General features: G+C 34.6%; 1 protein-coding gene across 7 annotated transcripts in view; it reads left to right on the top strand.

Annotated features, from left to right (window-relative positions):
• Positions 1-19,823, top strand: part of CLASP2 (cytoplasmic linker associated protein 2) — a 345,278-nt gene that overhangs the window by 119,666 nt on the left and 205,789 nt on the right. For 6 of the 7 annotated variants that reach the window (XM_087713011.1, XM_087713007.1, XM_087713006.1 and 3 more), the window contains exon 7: positions 2,226-2,296. In XM_087713011.1, the coding sequence (XP_087569137.1) occupies positions 2,226-2,296 (71 nt within the window). Of the gene's footprint in view, positions 1-2,225; positions 2,297-6,793; positions 6,917-19,823 lie in introns of those variants that run through there. The other variant, XM_087713013.1, reaches the window with a different exon arrangement.

Below are 19,823 nucleotides of genomic sequence, written 5' to 3'. Positions count from 1 at the left end.
AGTATTTTTCATTTTGTCTTACCACTGACATTTCATTTAGTTTTTTGCACATAATATTTATTGAAAGTCAAATATATTGGCCTTTTTAATTTTGAACTGGACTTTATACAAAATGCAAAAGTGAGAGTGTGATGCTCTCTGCAGGGTTGAATATAGAAAGCAAACTAGCCTTTCCCCTACTTTACATTTGTTAAATTTGTAGAGATTGGTGGTACCAAAAGCAATGATTGGACAATACTGTATATTTCAGTGTATAAGACGCACCCCCCTCCAAAAAAAGTGGTTGGAAATGTCTGTGTGTCTTATAGAGCGAATGTTACCATAGCCCCGCCCACCCACCAGCCCCCACCCTTTGGCTTCTGCCTCCTGGCAATTTGCCTCTTTGCAGCAAATAGCCTGGTCAGCTTCAGCACAGGCTGATTTAGCATGAGCAGTTGATTGGCGGTTGGATCTGCTTCCTGGAATACTGCCTACAAGCTGTTCCCGTGACATGACAAAACCGCGGTCCACTAAAGCACGCCCGATTAAAGCGCATACCTAACGTCATCAAAGCTCTTTTAAAGCAAGCCGATTCACGTAAAGGTAAGGGTTAGGTTTAGGTTTAGGGTTAGGTTAAGGGTTAGGGTTAGGTTTAGGGTTACGTTAAGCATTAGGGTTAAGTTTAGGGTTAGGTTAAGGATTAGCGTTAGGTTTAGCGTTAGGTTAAGGGTTAGGTTTAGGGTTAGGTTTAGCATTAGGTTAAGGGTTAGGTTTAGCGTTAGGTTTGGGGGGGTTAGGGTAAGGTTTTTGCGTTAATTTTAACTTTACCGCTCGCAGTGTGATGTTTTCGTCGCGCTGTGATGACGTCAGGTACGCGCTTTCGTCGAGTGCGCTTTAGTCTACCGCGGTTTTGTGGTGGAACCGCTGTTCCAGGCTGGGGGGATTGCCACCATCATCACCATCCATTGCCACTGCTACCTATTACCGCCTCCATGCATCCCATTTTTGACCCGCTCCAGGTGGCGAGAATAGGTGGCGGCAGCAATTCCTGCTGCCTGGGACAGGCCAAAAATGGGGCATGCGGAGGCCAAAAACAGGACGCACGGAGGCCAAAAATGGAGTACGTACAGGCCAAAAATTGGACACGCAGAAGCAAAAATGGAGTGTGCAGAGGCAGTGATAGGTGCCAATGGGCGGTGGTGATCCCTGCAGCCTGGAACAGCTGTTAGGCTGTAATCTGGGAGGCAGATCCAAGTGCCAATCAGCTGCTCGTGCTAAATCAGACTGTGCTGAAACTGACCAGACTGTTTGCTGTTTGCTGTAAGGAGGCAAATTGCTGGTAGGCAGAGGCAGATTTTTTTTTCTTGTTTTCCTTTTCAAAAGCTAGGTGCATCTTATAGTCCGGAGCATCTTATAAAAATATGGTATATTTGCCAAATTTTGCTAAATGTAAGTGTTTATGAGAACACCAGACAATAATAGTGTATATGGCAGAGGTGCAATTAAAAAGCTACTGTTCTTGAAGAAACATTGCTGCCCATCTGTAATTGGTAAAATGTGGATAAGCTAGAAGGCTATTTGAACAATGTTATGTGGATGGAGGAGACCAAACTAGAATCAAATAGAACTTTTTGTTTAAATGAAAATGTTTGACAAAAGACAAATATGGTATTCCACCAAAAGAACCTTACCCCATCTGTGAAACATTTGGTGGCAATATCATGGTTTGGGCCTACTTATTTACTGCTCATCCAGGATGACACTATCATTAATAAATAGTGAATTCCAAAATGTACTGGCAAATTCTACCAGAAAATGTCAAGATATTTGTCCATGAAGTGAAGCTTAAGAGAAAGTTAATTTATGCAGCAAAACACGCAACTTCTATGATCAAAGAATTATTATAGCAGAAGAAAGTTAATACTCTGGAATAGCCGGTTTGACCTTAATCCTACAGTAAGGCTGTAGAAGTGGGCATTCTGTTCAAGAAAGTCCACTATTATTCTTGATATGAAATTGGTTTTAATTCTACTTTAGAAATAGGTTAGGTTATCTTCACTATAATTTGTTAAACTGTACTACATTTAATTCTTTTTGTTTGTAAGAATGGCTTTTATAAAACCTGGTGTTTGAACATAGAAAATGAAATTTTAAGTTGTGGACATTAACTTAAATTATAATATAAAATAATAATTTGGATTTGGAAGGGAAAAGTGCAAAATGCTTACTTCGTTTGTATTTTTCAGATTGCAAACAATATTTATGAAATTCGATGAAGTAAAAAATAGTGACAGTATGATTTCAAGCAGTATCAGTGGTGAGTACGTGATTTTGGTATTAAAAGATCATCAATTCTAAACGAAAATGTAAAATGAGTTTAGAGTCTCTTATAACCTTAACTGTTTGTCACAAACATTAGATGTTAATTAATATAGTTGAAGAAATGTGTACTTTTTAAATACATCATGTAAACTTTATTGCTAGTATTTCTGCATCTATAATAAGAAAGTCTTTATAAGAGTCATATAAAACTTCTTTCTTACTTATTGATGTCAAATAGAAATCCATTATAGCAATCCATTATAGCATGTTAGTATAATTAAATCCTTACAGGTTTTACAGTATTTTTTGAGATTATGGTCAGTTTTTGTTAATTAACAACAGTTTTTGTTGTTAATTTTGTTAACTAATTAATTTAAATTGATAATTTTCTGATTTTAAAGATTTATGACTGTTTTGAAAATGTGTTATTTAATTTTATGATCATTTGTACTCCTTGATGCTTCTATTTTGCTTGTAATTTCTGAAGAAAAGTAGAGGTAGAAGTGATTTTTTTAAAAATTATGTAACATAGCATTTAATGGCTTGGATTTAGACTCAAGAAGGCTCAGGTTCAAATCCTCAGTCAGTGAAAGACTTATGGATGGTATTTTTATTCAAAGTCTTCAGTCTCCTCAATATAGTGCATCTAAAAAAAAGTTATGGTATGAAACCGAGGGGACCCACAAGGATGTAGTTATAATTTTCCAGAGCATCTCCTCCTCAGGATGTAAATATAACAGATATATAAAAAAAATAAGATTATCACTATTATCTCACTGTTTCATAAACTTTTTTTGCACTTTAATCACTTTTACACAGTTTATGGAAAATCTTGCCTCTAACAGCTTATTTATATCAAACAAAGTATAAGTCAATACACTACTAAAACTCTAATGTTTGTTTGATAGTTTTAACCTTCAGTTGGGTTAACCTTCAGTTGGGTTAAATTGAAGATATACAGCAACAGTTATTGAACCAAAGTAACTCAAATAGCCTAGTTTACAGAATGCTAGAACCTGTGACGCGAGTGCAAATTAAATTTGGGGAAGTTGTTGTCACTTTAGTACCTATGTTTTGTTGCTGTTCCTCACTGCTGCTGCAGTCAGCTGCAATCATGTGATCCTCATATCTTGATAGCTTCCCACAAATTGATGGGGAAGCCAGAAGGAATTGATATGATTGCCAGTGCTGGTTGTCACCTTCCTACTATCGGTAGCAAAGGTTTTGTAAGGAGAAATTAGGTGGAGAAACTGGTAGGAAAGGTATTAAGTTCCTTGATGAGTCTCCTAATCCTTCTATGCATTCTCAACTAGTCTTGTCAGTTTCTCTGTGCTCATGCTATGCCTAGCCACTCAAGCAACCTCTTGCTCTCTTTTCCATCTGGCAACAGCCATACCTCAAAGAAAGGTAGTGAAGGGAAAAGGAAAATGCGTTTCTAATGCTCTCTGGCAGCATTCCATAAGCAAAGTCAATGGAGAAGTTCTCTCAGGACCTGCAATATGCCCAATCTGCTGGATCAAGTTGGGCATAAAGACGATTGCACAGTAGCCCAGTCCCAAGCCATGTAGGTCCTTAAGGTGGCAACCAACACCTGGAATGGCACCTGGAAACACACTGTTACCAGTGCACCTCATGAAATAGTGGTGTTACATTGTGCAGTGTATCCAACACCATTTATTATCTGTGCAGCTCCATTGTGCACCAGTTGAAGTTTCTGAATGGTTTTCAGAAGGACAGCACATGTACAGTAATCTAAGTAAGAGGTTACAAGAGTGTTGTGACTCAGCAGATGTCTGCTGTGAGTCTTTTTGGGATACAAGATTCATTATGCAGTTGGGGTGGTTAGAAGCAAGTTTGGAGATAAAAGGACGGATGCTGCCACGCCCTAGTCACTGGAATCAACGTTCCTTCATTGGTGCCTTGGTTTGTACAACATTGTTTGATCATCAGTCGTGGCTTATGTAAGATTCACTTGGATAAGTGCTCTGTATGTCTGTAACCCTGATTCATAGAGACTTTGGAAGAAGTGTTTTGCTTTCGTTTTCAAATTGAGTTGCCGTAAGAAAGATTTGTTTTCATTACGTTATCTGGTCAAAGACTTGTATTTATGTTATTTTTTGGGCTCGAAGCCAGTTTGAACTGTGAACTGATAAAGAAAAGTCCTTTTAAGTTTGCCTGTCTTGCCGTGTGTTAAGAGCCGTGAAGGGGGGGACAGAACACAAGAGCATGGGAGATAGTGAGTAAGACCTGACTTTCTGATTGCTCCTTACTGAAAATTGCAGTCTTCAAGATTACTTCTTCTCCATAAGTACAAAAGTGTGTGAAGTTGTCTTGGGTCCTTCCTAGTCTCCCCTTCAAAAAACAGGGAGCAAGACAGCCACCAAATAACCAGCTTTGATGGTAAAATCTGCTGTTCCATCGACAGGAACAAAAGAATCACCCACCATTCAGGATTCTGTATAGGAGGAATGTACGGAGAAGAAATTATTTGTATTTTTAATGAGTTGTAGCCTGAACAACAAAAAGGTTATTCACTTTTTTCTTTCCAGTGCAATCTACTGCTAGTGAGTGGATCGATTTTGTTATATCTTATCCCAAGAGTTCAGGAATAGATTAGGCGGAGAGATAGTAATCCACTGCCCAATTTCCAGTGAATTATATTATTAAGCAGGGATTTTAACATAGATCTTGGTTCTTGTATTTCAGTTGCAATTATAAGCAACATCCGCTTATTCAATTTGCTTCTGCATCATTTTTGCAATTTATAAAAGATTTCTAGACCTTTTTTCTTAAGGGTGAGAGACTAATAAAGTCATACAAAAAATGGTTGAAGTAATCATTTTTTATATGATTTTATTAGTCCTCTCACATTGTTGTAGAGGAATTATTGTTGCTAAAGTTAGCTATTGCTGGTAAAGATAGTTCTACAAGCTATTGAATCATAGAGATACTCAATACTTAGATTTTCAGACATAACTTCCATTTTGGCTTTCTTTTTGTAAAACAGATGATGTCATGGTATAATATATCATATTTTGTTGTATTTGTCTACTTTTAAGAACAGCTAAGGATCAGATCATTTTTAATATGTCTTGATACATAGTAAACTCAAAGAGGGTGTACTTAATTTTTCACACGAATCTATATTGTTTAGGAAATTTAGAGGCTTCAGTTTTGGACCACATTGTCCTAGAGGAATCTAAAAATTTTCATCTGCATCAAAGAACATTTCTTACAAAATCTGTTTAGAATCGGGCATCTTTAAGGCATTATGGTTGCATTGGGTCTGGGTATCATTAAGAGAACTATTTTTAGAAATTGGAAAACTTGGATTATTCCTGATGTTAAGGATTGGATTCAAGGGATAATGGGTACAAGGGATATTTTTGAAAAAGTAGATTTGCCATTCATCAAAAAATGACTCCATACAGGCTTTGGTGGCATAGATTTTGTGTTGTTTTATTAAGTTAGAGAACTATTATTTTTTTAAGTATATTTAGAAACATACTTGCCATTTGATTAATAAATGGCAGAGTCTCAATACATATGTGGGTGAAAGTACATAGACTGTCAAGATTTGAATAAAACTCTGCAGTTAAATTTGTGACTCTACTGTACTGCAGTATACAAATACATTTTAACTGTATGTCCTAATTTAAATGGCTTGCTGAATTAAAGATTTAATTTGCAAACATATTATGTGTTCTGAATTCCGCTTTTATTATATATTTGTAAAACTTTGGTGGGGAATTTATGAATATCTATGCAATGGGAGTCTGGTAAGCAATGTAAGACAGCTTGCTCTTATTGTGTGGTTGATTCAGATTTATGTCACTGGCTTTATCCAAAACAGTGGCACAGCTTTTGTTTCTTTGAACAGAAAAGTCTTTGACAGTGTGCCTTTGACATGATTGTTTACAACAGCTGGAGATAGTTGTGTACTATTGGGGATTGAGAACACAGAAGAAAAGCGACAGAAAGGCGGGGGGGGGGCGGAAGAGAGGAGCCAAACAAAACTATCATACACATTCTATTCTACTTTATATGATTGTTCGTAAATGTCTTATTTTGCTTATCTTTTTTGACTGCAATAAGATTTCACTAGATACTATTGCACCAATACAAATCAGATAATCATTTTGGTCATGTGACTAATCCTGATAATACATAAATCCTTAGGGATTGTAAGCAAGACATGTTCCCAAACACATGCCTTCTGTTTTGATGATTGCATTAAAAGTCCTTGTGGAATGAATTTCATTGGTTGTAAGCAGATTCTTCAAAGAAAAAAGGCAAGAGTAATGATAAAAATAAAAGAGATGGGGAATCTTACTATAGTACTGAAATGCCTCATTGGTATTTGCAGTAATCAGGTTTATTGTAATAGATAGAAGGAGTTTCCTAAAACAAGATGGACTTTTATTTTGAAGTGGCATAGCAGCTGTTGCTTGTTGCAGTATAAAGCTGCAGATCTGACTGGGTCACACAGTGCTGTGTCTGTTTTCACACTGCACTGAACTGAGAGTGGCGCAGGAACATACAGTCTTGTACTGTATTTGGTTTCCTTGAAGAATCATTTGGTAATATTTTAACTGAGCAATGGCAGTTGGGGATGGTGAGTACCGTTTTCAGTTTAAATGTTTTTATTATTTAAACATAATTGATCATTTAGTAATCAAAAAATTAAAAATAACCCTACCATTGATATAATTAAAATGAAGATTTGAATTTGTTGCACTTGAATGTTGAAAACCTTCACTAAGCATATGAAATGCATATTGTACCATAATTTATTTAAGATTTTTAACTATTTAAAATTAGGCTTAGGCAGATGTACAAGTAGTATACATCTACCAGTAAAAAGCTCTATTTCTTTCAGTTGTGCACCTGGTTTTATGTTTTGAGAAGCTGAACATGTCACCTTAACCCGTCTACAAATTAGTGTAAATGTATCCTTACTTTATTGTGATACTATACTTTTTGTTAAATAAAAAGGAGGATAATCTTTAAAGAACAAAGATACATGAAAGTCCTGACCTAAGACTGCTGTATAATTTGGATCTTATAGAGTAGGTTGTCATGGCCATCATCTTACACAATCTACTTTGAGCATCTTAGCCCAATAAAGATTAAAATGTGTTAATTACTTTGTTTTAAATATGTTGTTCAAATATACTATTCTTTAGATATTTTATGATGTTATGGACAATGTATTGTTTTCTTTTATGGAACTTGATATATAATCTCCATATCTTATAAATACATCAGCTTTAAATTTATTCTGCAGCTTATATTTGGTTCTCAAGATAATCTATTTATAGTTTAGTTTTCCAGTAGGAATAAATGATACGTTTGAAGGTGAAAGCATTGAATTATTGCTGGTACATATCTATTTGTGAAATGAGTTTTCTTACTGTATGAATTCCCATACAGTAGGAAATATTTATATTCCAGCACTTAGAAATTAAGAAAAATGTTGAATTTTAATATTATTATATACACTGTCACATCACTGACAGTTTATAAATGTATTTGTGTTGCAAATTCATCTCCGCTTATGTAATTACAGCTGTTTAATTATGAGCTTTCTCGGTATCCTTTAATCTTCCTTATCTGAAAACTTTTATATACCTAATATTGCATAGATTGTTATGATAAATTGATAAAATTTAATATAGAATAACAGAGTTGGAAGGGACCTTAGAAGTCTTCTAGTCCAACCTCCTGCTTAGTCAGGAAACCCTATACTTCTTCAGACAGATGGTTATCCAACCTCATCTTTAAAACTTCCAGTGTTGGAGCATTCACAACTTCTGGAGACAAGTTAAGGTTCATAACTTATTAATAATGTTCATATTTAGATTAATCATCATTTTGTGCTAGCTTTGCATGTGGAAAAGGTTATTTTTTATGTTTTATACATTTCGGCAAAGTGGGATTTTACTTTCTCTGTAACATATCTTAAAACTTTCTGAAATACAGCAAAATTCGAAACAAGTCTTATTAAACGTTGTAAACCTTTTTATAGATTTTTTTGCATCATTTATGACTCATTTTTAATCAGGACATTATTTACTTTAAATTCAGTAGCAAAGTATGCTTGAATAACTATCATGGGCAAGAATCTAATTGTTATGCCAAGTATTTGGTTTCTGAATAAATAATGCACCGTGATTTCAGGTAAAATAAGTATGAAAAAATCATGAGTAAATGTCAGATACAATTGCAGTCCTCTAAAAGATTCTGTAAGCATATTGTAAGTTGAACTGGGAAGTAATTAAAGAATTATCCATATATCCAGATAAATTATGGTCATGGTAAAGAGAAAATGTGGTATATTAGTAATGTGTTCAATTGGCATCCAAAGGCAAATCCAGTCTCAAATATTGGGAAGTTTTCTTTGGGTGATTTTAATTTGAATACTACTAAAAAAACTGATGAAAGATTAGTTTGTGTGTGTGTATGTGTGTGTGTGTATGAGAGAGAGGGGGGAGGGAGGGAGGTTGGTTTTCAGATTCTATCTCACATATTGTATTGTTACAGTGCAGGGTGCAAGATCAATTTGTACAATTTAAGATCCATCAGCAAGTTACTATTTTGTTGAATGTGAATTTGGCAGTTAATCGCTTTATTAGTGAGTTCAGTCTCTGAATGTATATAAGTTGATACTCTGTGTTTACCATATTTTTTGGTAGTAATACTGTGTGCAAGGCCTTTCACTCAATTTGTTCTCACTTCAATTTTATGAGATAAATGTTAATAACTAGAGCAGAATCTTCTTATGGACTTCATAATTAAATAAATATTATAACTTAACCTTTCTTAGTTCAATAGTATAACCATCATACTATATTGGTTTTTATTGTAAATAGTTGGAAGGTTTAGATTTGTTGAGAAGGCATACATGGATTAATTCCTGATGCAAATCATTTTAAATAACTTGTTAAAATAGATTGTCCTATCAGATGCTATATTTAATATCAAATTGGAGTACATTTAACAAACTTCCTTGTACTTTAAACGTTAAAAAAATCTGTTTCAAAATAGATTGAAGTTATTACATACTTCTATTTAGTGCTGTCATATGCAAGGAGATATTCATACATTGTCCTTGACCTCATTTTTTAAGGTCTTAAGTATGTTTAATTTTTCCCGTTTGTAAGCAATCCACATTTCAATGTTTTTCTGGACTGAAGCAATTTGAAAATACTTCTGGCAGGAATAGCATTGTTTTAAGGAGAAAATATATTCAGTTCACCCATGAAATTATAAAAAATTAATACACTATGTTGCCAAAAAAAAAAAACCATGCTAACTTCTAAGGGAGATTACTATGACAATTATAGCCACATTTCCCAATATTTTCATACTAATAAAATAAGGACCTTACATAAAGAAATAAAGGGAGTTCTTGTTCCCTTAATTTCCCATACCCTTCCTCTAGCAGAAGATATCCTGAGAATATTATATTTCCCTAAATGAGAAATGGAGAAACTTGCTCTTGGAGACAGAAAGCAACCCCCACTTTTTTTAATAGCCCCAGCAAATATTTTGTGCCCATTAAAAAAAAAGGGGCCAGCCTATTCAGAAACCAAACTGAGGAGACCATCTTTTAGAAATGCAGATTTGGTAATTCATTCAAGACAAGATATTTTGAAACAAAGGCAGAATGGTAGGATTAGTCCCCACCCAAGAGCCAAAACAGGACAAAAGCCATTAAGCCACAATAGGAATTGCCCAACACCCTTTCAGATATTGCATCACCCTCAGAAACTTCAACCAAACTTAGCTCACACACCTAGGATTTGTACTTTACCTATATAGCCAACTATGATCTTCACATAACTCCTAAAGGGCCCCATGGGACTCTGACAACAGCCAATAAAATATATGTTCCTGCACAGGAACAGGAAGTTCAAATACAAAGCCCAAGCACAAAAAACCCTCACTCTCAACTCCATTTTGTCAGCTGTACCAGAACCACGTACTTGGTGGTTCTGTTCATCATTAAACCATCTTTCCAAACAGCCTCCATGTTTACAGTGTCTTTCTCCCAGCTTGGAACTGAACCAGATAGTAATTTCTTCCCACACCTGATAGACATTATTTTGTACGGATTGACTTCGGTACAATGCTTGTACTACTGCTTTACAGTTCTTGTAAATTCACGCTTATGTCATCAGTGATAATATCTTGCTACTTGCCTTCTAATGGTATCTTTTTCAGTTCCTTTAAAATTTTCTAAGCTTCAAGAAGCTTCTCCTGTGACTATTGCATTAATGTGTGCAAAATATTTAAGCTTTGATTTCATTATTAGTGCTCTCAATGAGCAATATAGTTTTACTTAGAAAATAGAATCCTGGTAGGGACTTTGGAGGCCTTCCGTCCTGCCCACTGCAGGAATTTTCAGATCATCCCAGACAAATTGATGTTAAATGTTTGCTTGAAAACTTCCAGTGAAGCATCATCCTCAACTCCGGGATGTGTTCCACGATTTAGTTGCTTTTAAGTTTTAGACCTTCCTCCTTTTTTCAAGCTTGGATCTGTCTATGCAAAACTTCCATCCATTGGTTCCTATCCTATCCTCAAACAGTACCAAAAATAAATCCACAATCTCTTCAAATTCCCCTGTTGTTTTTTAGGCTAAACTATTTTCATAGTAGCGTAAGCATTTAACTTCCACGTTTCATGTTCCTTGCTGTCTTTGCTGCTGTTCTTTGCATTTTGTTTATTTCTTTAGCATCTTCCTTTTATTGTGACCAAACTAGTCACAGTATTTAAGTGCATTCTGACTAGTGCTATGTTTAATTATTTTAATTATACATCTGCTGTTTATAATAGCTGTTTTGGCTTCTGCATGCTGGGTCATGCTTTCTTTGTGGTCTACCAGGAAATACAATTTCTTCTCAAAAGTACTAATGTCAAACCAGGTACTACCTATCTTATTTTGGGAGCAGGGTTCTACTTAAGTGTTGAACTTTGCATTTCCTTCCGTAGAATAACATTTTGTTGGGTAGAGACCAGTGTTCAAATCTCAGGATCCTTTTGAAATGTGAGGCTGCCTTCTTGAGGGGTTGGTTAGCAATTCACCCCATCTTTGTGTCTTCTGCAATCTTGATGAGTACCCTTAAGTCATTTGAAAGGAGGTAAAGCACCTGGCCCCAGAACAGAATACCAAGATTCCTCACTGCATATCTTTTTACAGATACTTCATCTAGTTTTGAATGATTTATATTTCTTGAACTTCAAAATATCCTAGTTTGAAATCATCAGTTTTTCTTCATTGATTCTTTTGATGATCCAGTTTCCACAGTTGGGAAAATCTTGGCCTCAGTAATGTACCTTTGTTATAAAAACAGTGAGTTTTACAACATTTAATATTTTGTGTAAATGTATTATAGTTTTTCTCCTGAGTAGAAGATATTGCTATTTCATGACTATCATTATCCCTCTGAATGTTTGAGCTTAGATAGACAAAATTAGCATTGTCTCAAAAAATCTCTGTTGCTTTTAGGGAATTGTTAGAAGAAGTTATGAGCTTGGTCCAGATTCGTAATCAAGAAATTAGAGACGATATTTTAGAGGCTTTTAAATGCTTATCTGGCTACATATCAGGAATTGAAGACAAATTGGAAGATCTTAGTGATTCCAATATTAACCTGGTAATGAAAATGGATGTGGTCAAACGCAAGGTTGATGATGCAGAAAATGAAATTATAATGTTGCAGTACAGACAGATGGAATTTGCTTTAAGGATAAGGGGCCTTAAAGAGAAAAACCAAGAAAATTTGAAGCAGATCTTCTCAGAAGCTTTTGATCAATTGATGGGATGGCCAGGAGGGGATTTCGACTGGCAAATTGACAAGATATATCGTGTTAATTCCTGGCTTGCCACACAAAAACAATTCCCAAGGGACATTGTGGTGTATTTTGCCAGAGAGATACGAGGAATTTGATATTGCAAGAGTCTTATGAAACCAAGTTGCAAATTGGAGGTCAGGAGGTGACTATTTTGAAGGAAATACCACCCAAAATGTTGAGATCAAAAGGAAAGACTATGCCTTTTTAGTGGATGAGCTCAAAAACCGTCGGTTACAGTTCTGATGGGAAGCTCCAGCTGGGTTAGCAGTTAATTACCAGGGACAAAGATATTGTGTTAACTCAGTATGGAAGGCTCAAGATTTTTATAATAATATACTGAAGGCTGGACATCCCCCCCCCCCAGGACCCAGAGAAAGAGAACAAGAAGGACAGAACAGACAGCAAGATATCCAAGGATCATTCAGGCTGGACCAACTTCCTCTCTCAGAACAAGGAGCAAAGGCAAACCCGCGTGGTCACTAGGCGTATGGAACAAGAGTTAAAAAAGCAACAAGCTTTGCAACAAACACACGCAACAGTTCAAGAACTCACAGGTTTTAGCTCAGAAGCAGTGGGAGGAGCCAGGCCAAAAGCCAAACTACAGTATTTTCAGATGGCTCTTAAAAAGCTTCAGGGAGCTAAAGATGACAACTAAGTTCTTAACCTGGAATGTTAATGGCTTAAATTCTCCACAGAAAAGGAAGAAAATAAATCATTATTTGAAACAATTTAAGAATGACATAATTTGCCTGCAAGAGACACATATTAGATTAATTGACCAGAAATATTTGATCAATACAAGACTTGAACAACACTTTGTAGCCTCCGCCTCGGAGAAGAAAAATGGTATAGTTATATACTTAAGAAAGGACATGAAAGCTGAATTAATTGAAACAGATTCCCAAGGGAGATATATTGCAATAGAACTGGTATTAGAAGGGAAAAAGATGCTTTTAATGGGAATATATGCTCCCAATCAACAACAAGACAAATTTTACAAAATGCTCCATACTAAGTTAATACAGTGGGACTATAGATCTTGCATATTAATGTGTGATTGGAACGGTGTTCTGTATACCAAGAAAAACAAGAAGGGTCTCCTGCAAAACATCCAAATGCAAGCGAAATTACCTAAGTCTTTTCGATATGATGGATGATATGGAGCTAAGAGACATCTGGCAAGAAAGAAATGCAAGAGAACAGGACTTTACATTCTTTTCTGATAGACATAAATCCTTTTCCAGGATTGACTTTATATTAACAACAAATGATTTGCTTTTTAGGGTAAAGAAGATGAAGATATGTTCCAGAGCTTTAACAGATTATAAACCGGTTTGGATGGAGTTGGAATTTGGGAAGGAATCTAGCAGGACTTGGAGATTAAATGAAAATTTATTTAGATATGAGAAAAATGTTAATGAATGTAAAAAATTGTTGAGATAATATTTTGTCTTTAATATGAATAAGGGCGCATCTATGGAAATGCTCTGGGATGCAAGTAAAGCATACATGCGAGGAGTCCTAATAAATTTAAAAAGGTTACATAGACGTAAACAGGGGAGGGAAGAAATGAACTAGAGGAAGAGATTAGGAAGAGAGAACAGGAGTTAATATTAAACCCAGGAGATAAGAAGATTAAAGAAGCAATTACCTTATTACGAGCGCAATTTAATATCCTGATGTCAGATCAGGTGGCTACTAATTTGTTATATGCAAAACATAATACTTTCTGTAACACAAATAAACCTGGCAGATGGCTAGCATATTTGACTAGGAAGAAACAAAAATCTCGCAATATATCGAAAATACATTATAAAGGGAAGGAAGTGTATCAACAGGATGTGATTCAAAAGGCCTTTCGTGAATTTTTTACAGGATTGTACAAGAGTGACAAGATACATGGTTTAGATATAGATAGATACCTGGACAAAGAAAAAATACCTATAGTTAAGGACGAGCAGAGGGGAAGATTGAATCAACCAATAACCTCGGGAAAATCCTCCAGGTAATTAAACAGCTAAAGGCAGGGAAAGCACCAGGCACAGATAGTTTGACAGTGGCTTATTACAAAAATTTACAATTAGAAATGGTAGAACCCCTTAAGGAATTATTTAATAAAATCTAAGTGGAAGGGAAGGTACCCCCATCTTGGAAGACAGCTTTCATATCCCTGATACCTAAAGAAGATCAAGATCTTAGTCAACCAAAAAATTATAGACCTATATCATTACTTAATATAGATTATAAAATTTTTACAAAAATACTAGTGAATAGGTTAATGTTGGTCATTCAGCAACTGATTCATAATGATCAAACCGGTTTTATACAAGGGAGACAAATGAGAAGTAATGTAAGACAAATTGTTAATATACTGGAATATTTGGGAAAGAATAATCAAATCCTCGCAGCGCTTATATTCTTAGATGCCGAGAAAGCCTTTGATCAAGTGAATTGGCAATTTTTAATGAAAACAATGCAAAAGATGCAAATAGTAGAGTATTTTCTACAATCAAAGCAACATATCAGGAACAAACAGCACAAATTATAGTCAATGGAAGTTTAACAGAACCATTTAAAATCGAGAAAGGTACAAGACAGGGTTGCCCCCTATCACCATTATTGTTTATTATAACCCTCGAGTTATTGTTGAATAAATACGGGAGTCAGATGATTTACAGGGAATCAAGATTAGGCATCAAGAATATAGACTATGTGCATTTGCGGACGACTTGGTTATAACATTAACCCAACCAGAGAAATCTATCAAGGTTTTAATGAATATGACTAATCAATATGGCCAAGTATCTGGATTTAAAATAAACCTAGGAAAAATAAAGATGCTAGTTAAAAATATGAACACTAATCAAAGAGAAGACTTAGAAAAAATGACAGGATGTGAAATAGTTAAAAAGGTTAAATATCTAGGAGTCTACATTTCAACCTCAAACGGAAAACTATATGTATAATTATGAGCCACTATGGCATAGTATACAGGCAGAGATGAAAAATTGAGAAAAAATATAATTATCTTTGTTGGGAAGAATAGCAGCAGTGAAAATGAATGTCTTGCCTAAATTTCTATTTCTTTTTCAAATGATACCAATACTTTAAAAAGATGCAAATTTGCTAGAATGGCAGAAGGGTATTAACAAATTTGTTTGGGCAGGGAAGAAACCAAGAATAAAACTTAAAATAATGCAAATGTACATGAGAGAGGAGGTTTGAAATTGCCAAATCTAAAATTATATTATGAAGCAGTAGTTTTATCACTAATCAGTGATTGGATTAACTCAACAGATGATAGAATACTTAATATCGAAGGGCATGATTTGGTATATGGTTGGCATGCTTATCTGTTATATGACAAGAAGGTGGATAAGAATTTCAAAAGACATATTTTAAGAAATGCTCTACTGCGGGTCTGTAGAAAATATCACCATAAACTAAACGACAAGATACCTATGTGGGCAATTCCCAGACATGCAATAGAGAACATAAGTATAGTACAAAAACAGGATGTAACTACATACAGACAGCTTCTCACTATAGAAAGAGGTGTATTACAGCTAAAACCCTTGAATGTATTAAAAGAGGAAAAGGTAATTCAAACATGGTTTCAGTATGGACAGTTACAGGCCAGATGGAAAAAAGATCAAAAAATTGGTTTTATGCAAAATGAGGATAATTTACTAAAACAAATTAGGGATCAAAGTCAAATGCATATAAAAAGGTTATATAATGTATTAATAGAAATGGATTCAGAAACAGAATTAGTTAAAGATTGTATGATAAAGTGGGCACAAAATTTTGAAGAACCAATAATGTTGGATACATGGGAAAAGATATGGGTGAGAAATGTAAAATTCATACAAGCCCAAAATTTGAGAGAGAACTTTTATAAGATGTTTTATAGATGGCATTTAGATCCTAAAAAACTGGCCTGCATGTATCTGAATTTACAACCTAAATGCTGGAGATGTGATTGTGTTGATGCTATGTATTATCATATATGGTGGACTTGTAAAAAGGTTAAAGCATTTTGGATAAAAATATGGTCTATTATGCAAAATGTTCTTTAAAAAAGGATAAAGTTTACCCCTCAGTTATTCCTGTTAGGTATAACTACTGATTGTACTGTTATAGAGAATAACTTGATTTTGTACTTAATAACGGCAGCAAGACTGTTGCTGGCGCAATACTGGAAGAAGGAAAATTTGCCTACTATTCAAGAATGGACATTAAAAATAACAAACTTAGCAGAGATGGCTAAAATATCAGCATATCTTAAGGACCACTCAAATGAGAAATATAAACTGGAGTGGAGAAGATGGATTGATTATATTCAAAATAAATATAGGACTAAGAAATTCCAGATAGTTTATGACTGAAAAAGTGAGGAATGATATAATCTGTTTAGAGTTAGCCTAACAAAAGAGAAGTTAAAGCTCAAATGAAAGATGATAACTAACTTTCTTTAAGTTTATTTTAGAAATCTTTGTTAAAGATTTATACTCTGTATTTGTTCTGGGAAGTCGGGGGGGGGGAGGTTGGGGGGGTTGGGCTTGGGGGAGGAGGTAAATATTTGTAAAAAAAATTTAAAAAAAATTTCAATAAAAAAACTAGCATTGTCTCAATTTCGCCTCTTTCTCCTTATATTGAACTGACATTGCCTATTAATAGTGTTTGCTTTAATATTGAACAGTTATATTCCTGTTTATAAGCTACAAGTAGGGCTTTAACTGCATGAGCAGATCTGCTGCAGTTTGGTGTGATGGAAACTGGCTTAGCTGCTTTCAGATAAAACCAGAAAGGATAAAGATATAGAAAAGAAAAAGACATAGGATAGTCTATTTAACCAGGAGTACTTTTTCTGATTTTCTGGATATATGATACATTTTTTTGGAAAATGTATTGTACTAAATTACCTGAAAAATTCCTGCATATTCTAAGATCTAAGGCTACATGGGATAAATTCCACTAGCTTCTTACCCAGCAACTTCTGCTTCATTTTTAAATAGGTAAACTTCATAATGCAGAGCATATAACTCTAGTTCAGTAACTACATCTCATCCTTTCAAATTAAATCACATGTGTTAAAGGCCAGTTTAAAAGCATGTTATTAAAAAAATGACTGAATTGTATAAATTAATGGTTCATGTTGGCTAAAATAACTAAAACGCAGTTCTTAAATTGTTATCAATATATTGCATCGGCTGTTTGACTTGCCTGGTCATGTTTAATAAATTCACCAAAGAAAGAAAAAAATTATATCTGGAGAAGAATTTGATGAAAGCAATTTAAACTGAAATTGGAATAAAATATGATTTAAAATGAAATGGGAATAAAATACAATCTAAAAAAAATGGGAATAAAATATAGTAATTTAAGATATAGCCTAGTTCCATGATGGTGAATGCGAGCCGTTGTCCCAATTTAGCTCTGTCACGCATGCATGTGTGCCTCCCACTGGTCTTTTGGTCTCTGCTGCGAATGTGGGGGGCACATGTAGGGGTGCATACACGAGGGCGCATTCACATTGCATTTTGGGGGTTTGGGTGCATGCACACGTTTTGGGCACTTGGTCCGGAAAAGGTTAGCCATCACTGGTCTAGTTAATATATTTCAATAGTATTATAGTACTTCTGAATTATTTTGATTAAAATTGTATATATTTTTGTGTATATTCTATATATATATATATTTGTGTATATTTTAGACAGGCTATGCAAGATTTCCTATTTCCTTTCCCTTTTTTCTTCATAACCAATTTGCTGAGCTTATTCTGAAGATAGATTGATTATTAATGTTTTTGTTTTTTGTCTGACGTAGTGTACCACCCCTAGTTCTTTGGGGTTCACACTTGTAATGAAAGCATTCTGGGCAAATGTGTTTTCTTTTCCAGTTCATACCAATTCTTTTTACAAAATTCTTTTTACAAATATTATACTGTGGTCTCACTCAAAGGAAATGTTAAATTTAAAATTGCTTTTCTAATTGATGGTGTGAAAATCAGTTATTTCTAAGTATATTTCTAACCTTTGTACAGTTAGTTAAAAGTGTTAATGTATGTATGTATGTATGTATGTATGTATGTATGTATGTATGTATGTATGTATGAATATTTATGTGAAAATAGATATTATTTGGGATATCATAATATGATATTCCAAAGATTAATTAAATGAAGCAACTGGTTCTAATTTTTAAAATGTATTTATTTATCTTTTACCTAAACTTCCTAAGTCAGATAAGTTGTGAAATTTGAACATATTTGTAAAGCTCAACTGTAGATAGGTGATTGAAAGCTATTTATTGCATTTGAAAATAGACTTGTATAAATGGTTGTAATAAGTATTGGTGCTGTATTAAAACACTGCCATGTGTTTTTCAGGCACTTTAAAGTAATTATTAATAGAAACATGCAGAGAAAGCATGTTTTGTTTCAAACTTGGAATAGTGGTCCTTTTCATTTTGGTTAGGAAAAAACCAAACTCTATAGACAATTAGATCAGGACAAATTTTGTGTTGAATGTTTCAGTCATGTGATATAATTGGAACTTACAACAATCACTTTGCTCCATTGCTCTTAATCACAAAAGTCAATAGTCAATAGTCCATGCTTCCCAGCAGCCAGTTTGTAGAAGGAGTGACAAATAGGTGATCTAAAACATTTTTAACATAAAATGTTAAAAATTATTAATAGTTGTTTTTTTCAATTCCTATGTGCTGTTGAGTTTATGGTATCTAGGTCTTACTAAGAAAACTATAATTTTAGTCTTGTAAGTGTAAGCTCTTCCTTGTTAGGGATGAGGAGAATTGGAACATATGAAAGATATACTGGAAGAATATCCAGTCAAAACAATATAAGTAATAGAGGCAAATATGGAAAATATAACCAAAGAACTCCATGACGGATGCATCAAATTTCAGGATAGGTAAAACAGATAAATCAGAAAGTGGATTTTCTGGAACATAGAATGAATACCAGGGATTTAGAGTATGAAAGAGATGTGGATACCTTTGCTGTGATGGAGCCACATGTGAAACAATTGCTACTAACATTTCATGCTATCCTTTAAGAAGTTTTAATTTTGAATTTAATTTTATTTATTTTGTCAAGCATGTATAAGATAACAGATATAAGTATAAACATGACTATGAATACAGGAAATGGATATGAATAAGTGGGGACAGTAGGACAGGGATGGTAAGCATGTTGGTGAGCTTATGCACGCCCCTTGCAAACCTTCGGAATGGGGTGAGAGGTCAACAGTAGACAGTCTAAATTAAAGCTATGGGGGTTTGGGGATGAAACCACAAAGTCTGTAGCTGAAGTCGTATTTTCTGCAATCGAGTTTGGAGCGGTTTACATTAAGTGTTATCTATTGTGATCTCATGTATTGTTGTGGTTGAAGCTGAAGTAGTCATTGATAGGTAGGACATTGTAGCAGATAGTTTTGTGTACTATGCTCAAGTAAGACTGAAGATGGCATAGTTCTAAGTTGTCTAAGCCCAAAATTTCAAGCCTGGTGGTATAAAGTATTCTGTTGTGAGCAGGGGAGTGGATGACTCTTCTCGTGAAATATCTCTGGATTCTCTCAATTGTATTAATGTCTGAAATGTAGTGCGGGTTCCAGACCGATGAGCTGTATACAAGAATA

Source organism: Thamnophis sirtalis, unplaced genomic scaffold (genome assembly GCF_051295495.1).
Source record: "Thamnophis sirtalis isolate CommonGarterSnake01/CBP01778 unplaced genomic scaffold, rThaSir2_p1.2 scaffold_4, whole genome shotgun sequence".
NCBI lineage: Eukaryota > Metazoa > Chordata > Lepidosauria > Squamata > Natricidae > Thamnophis > Thamnophis sirtalis.
The sequence above is the reverse complement of the archived record's forward strand: the minus strand, read 5'-3'. Positions and strand labels throughout refer to the sequence as shown.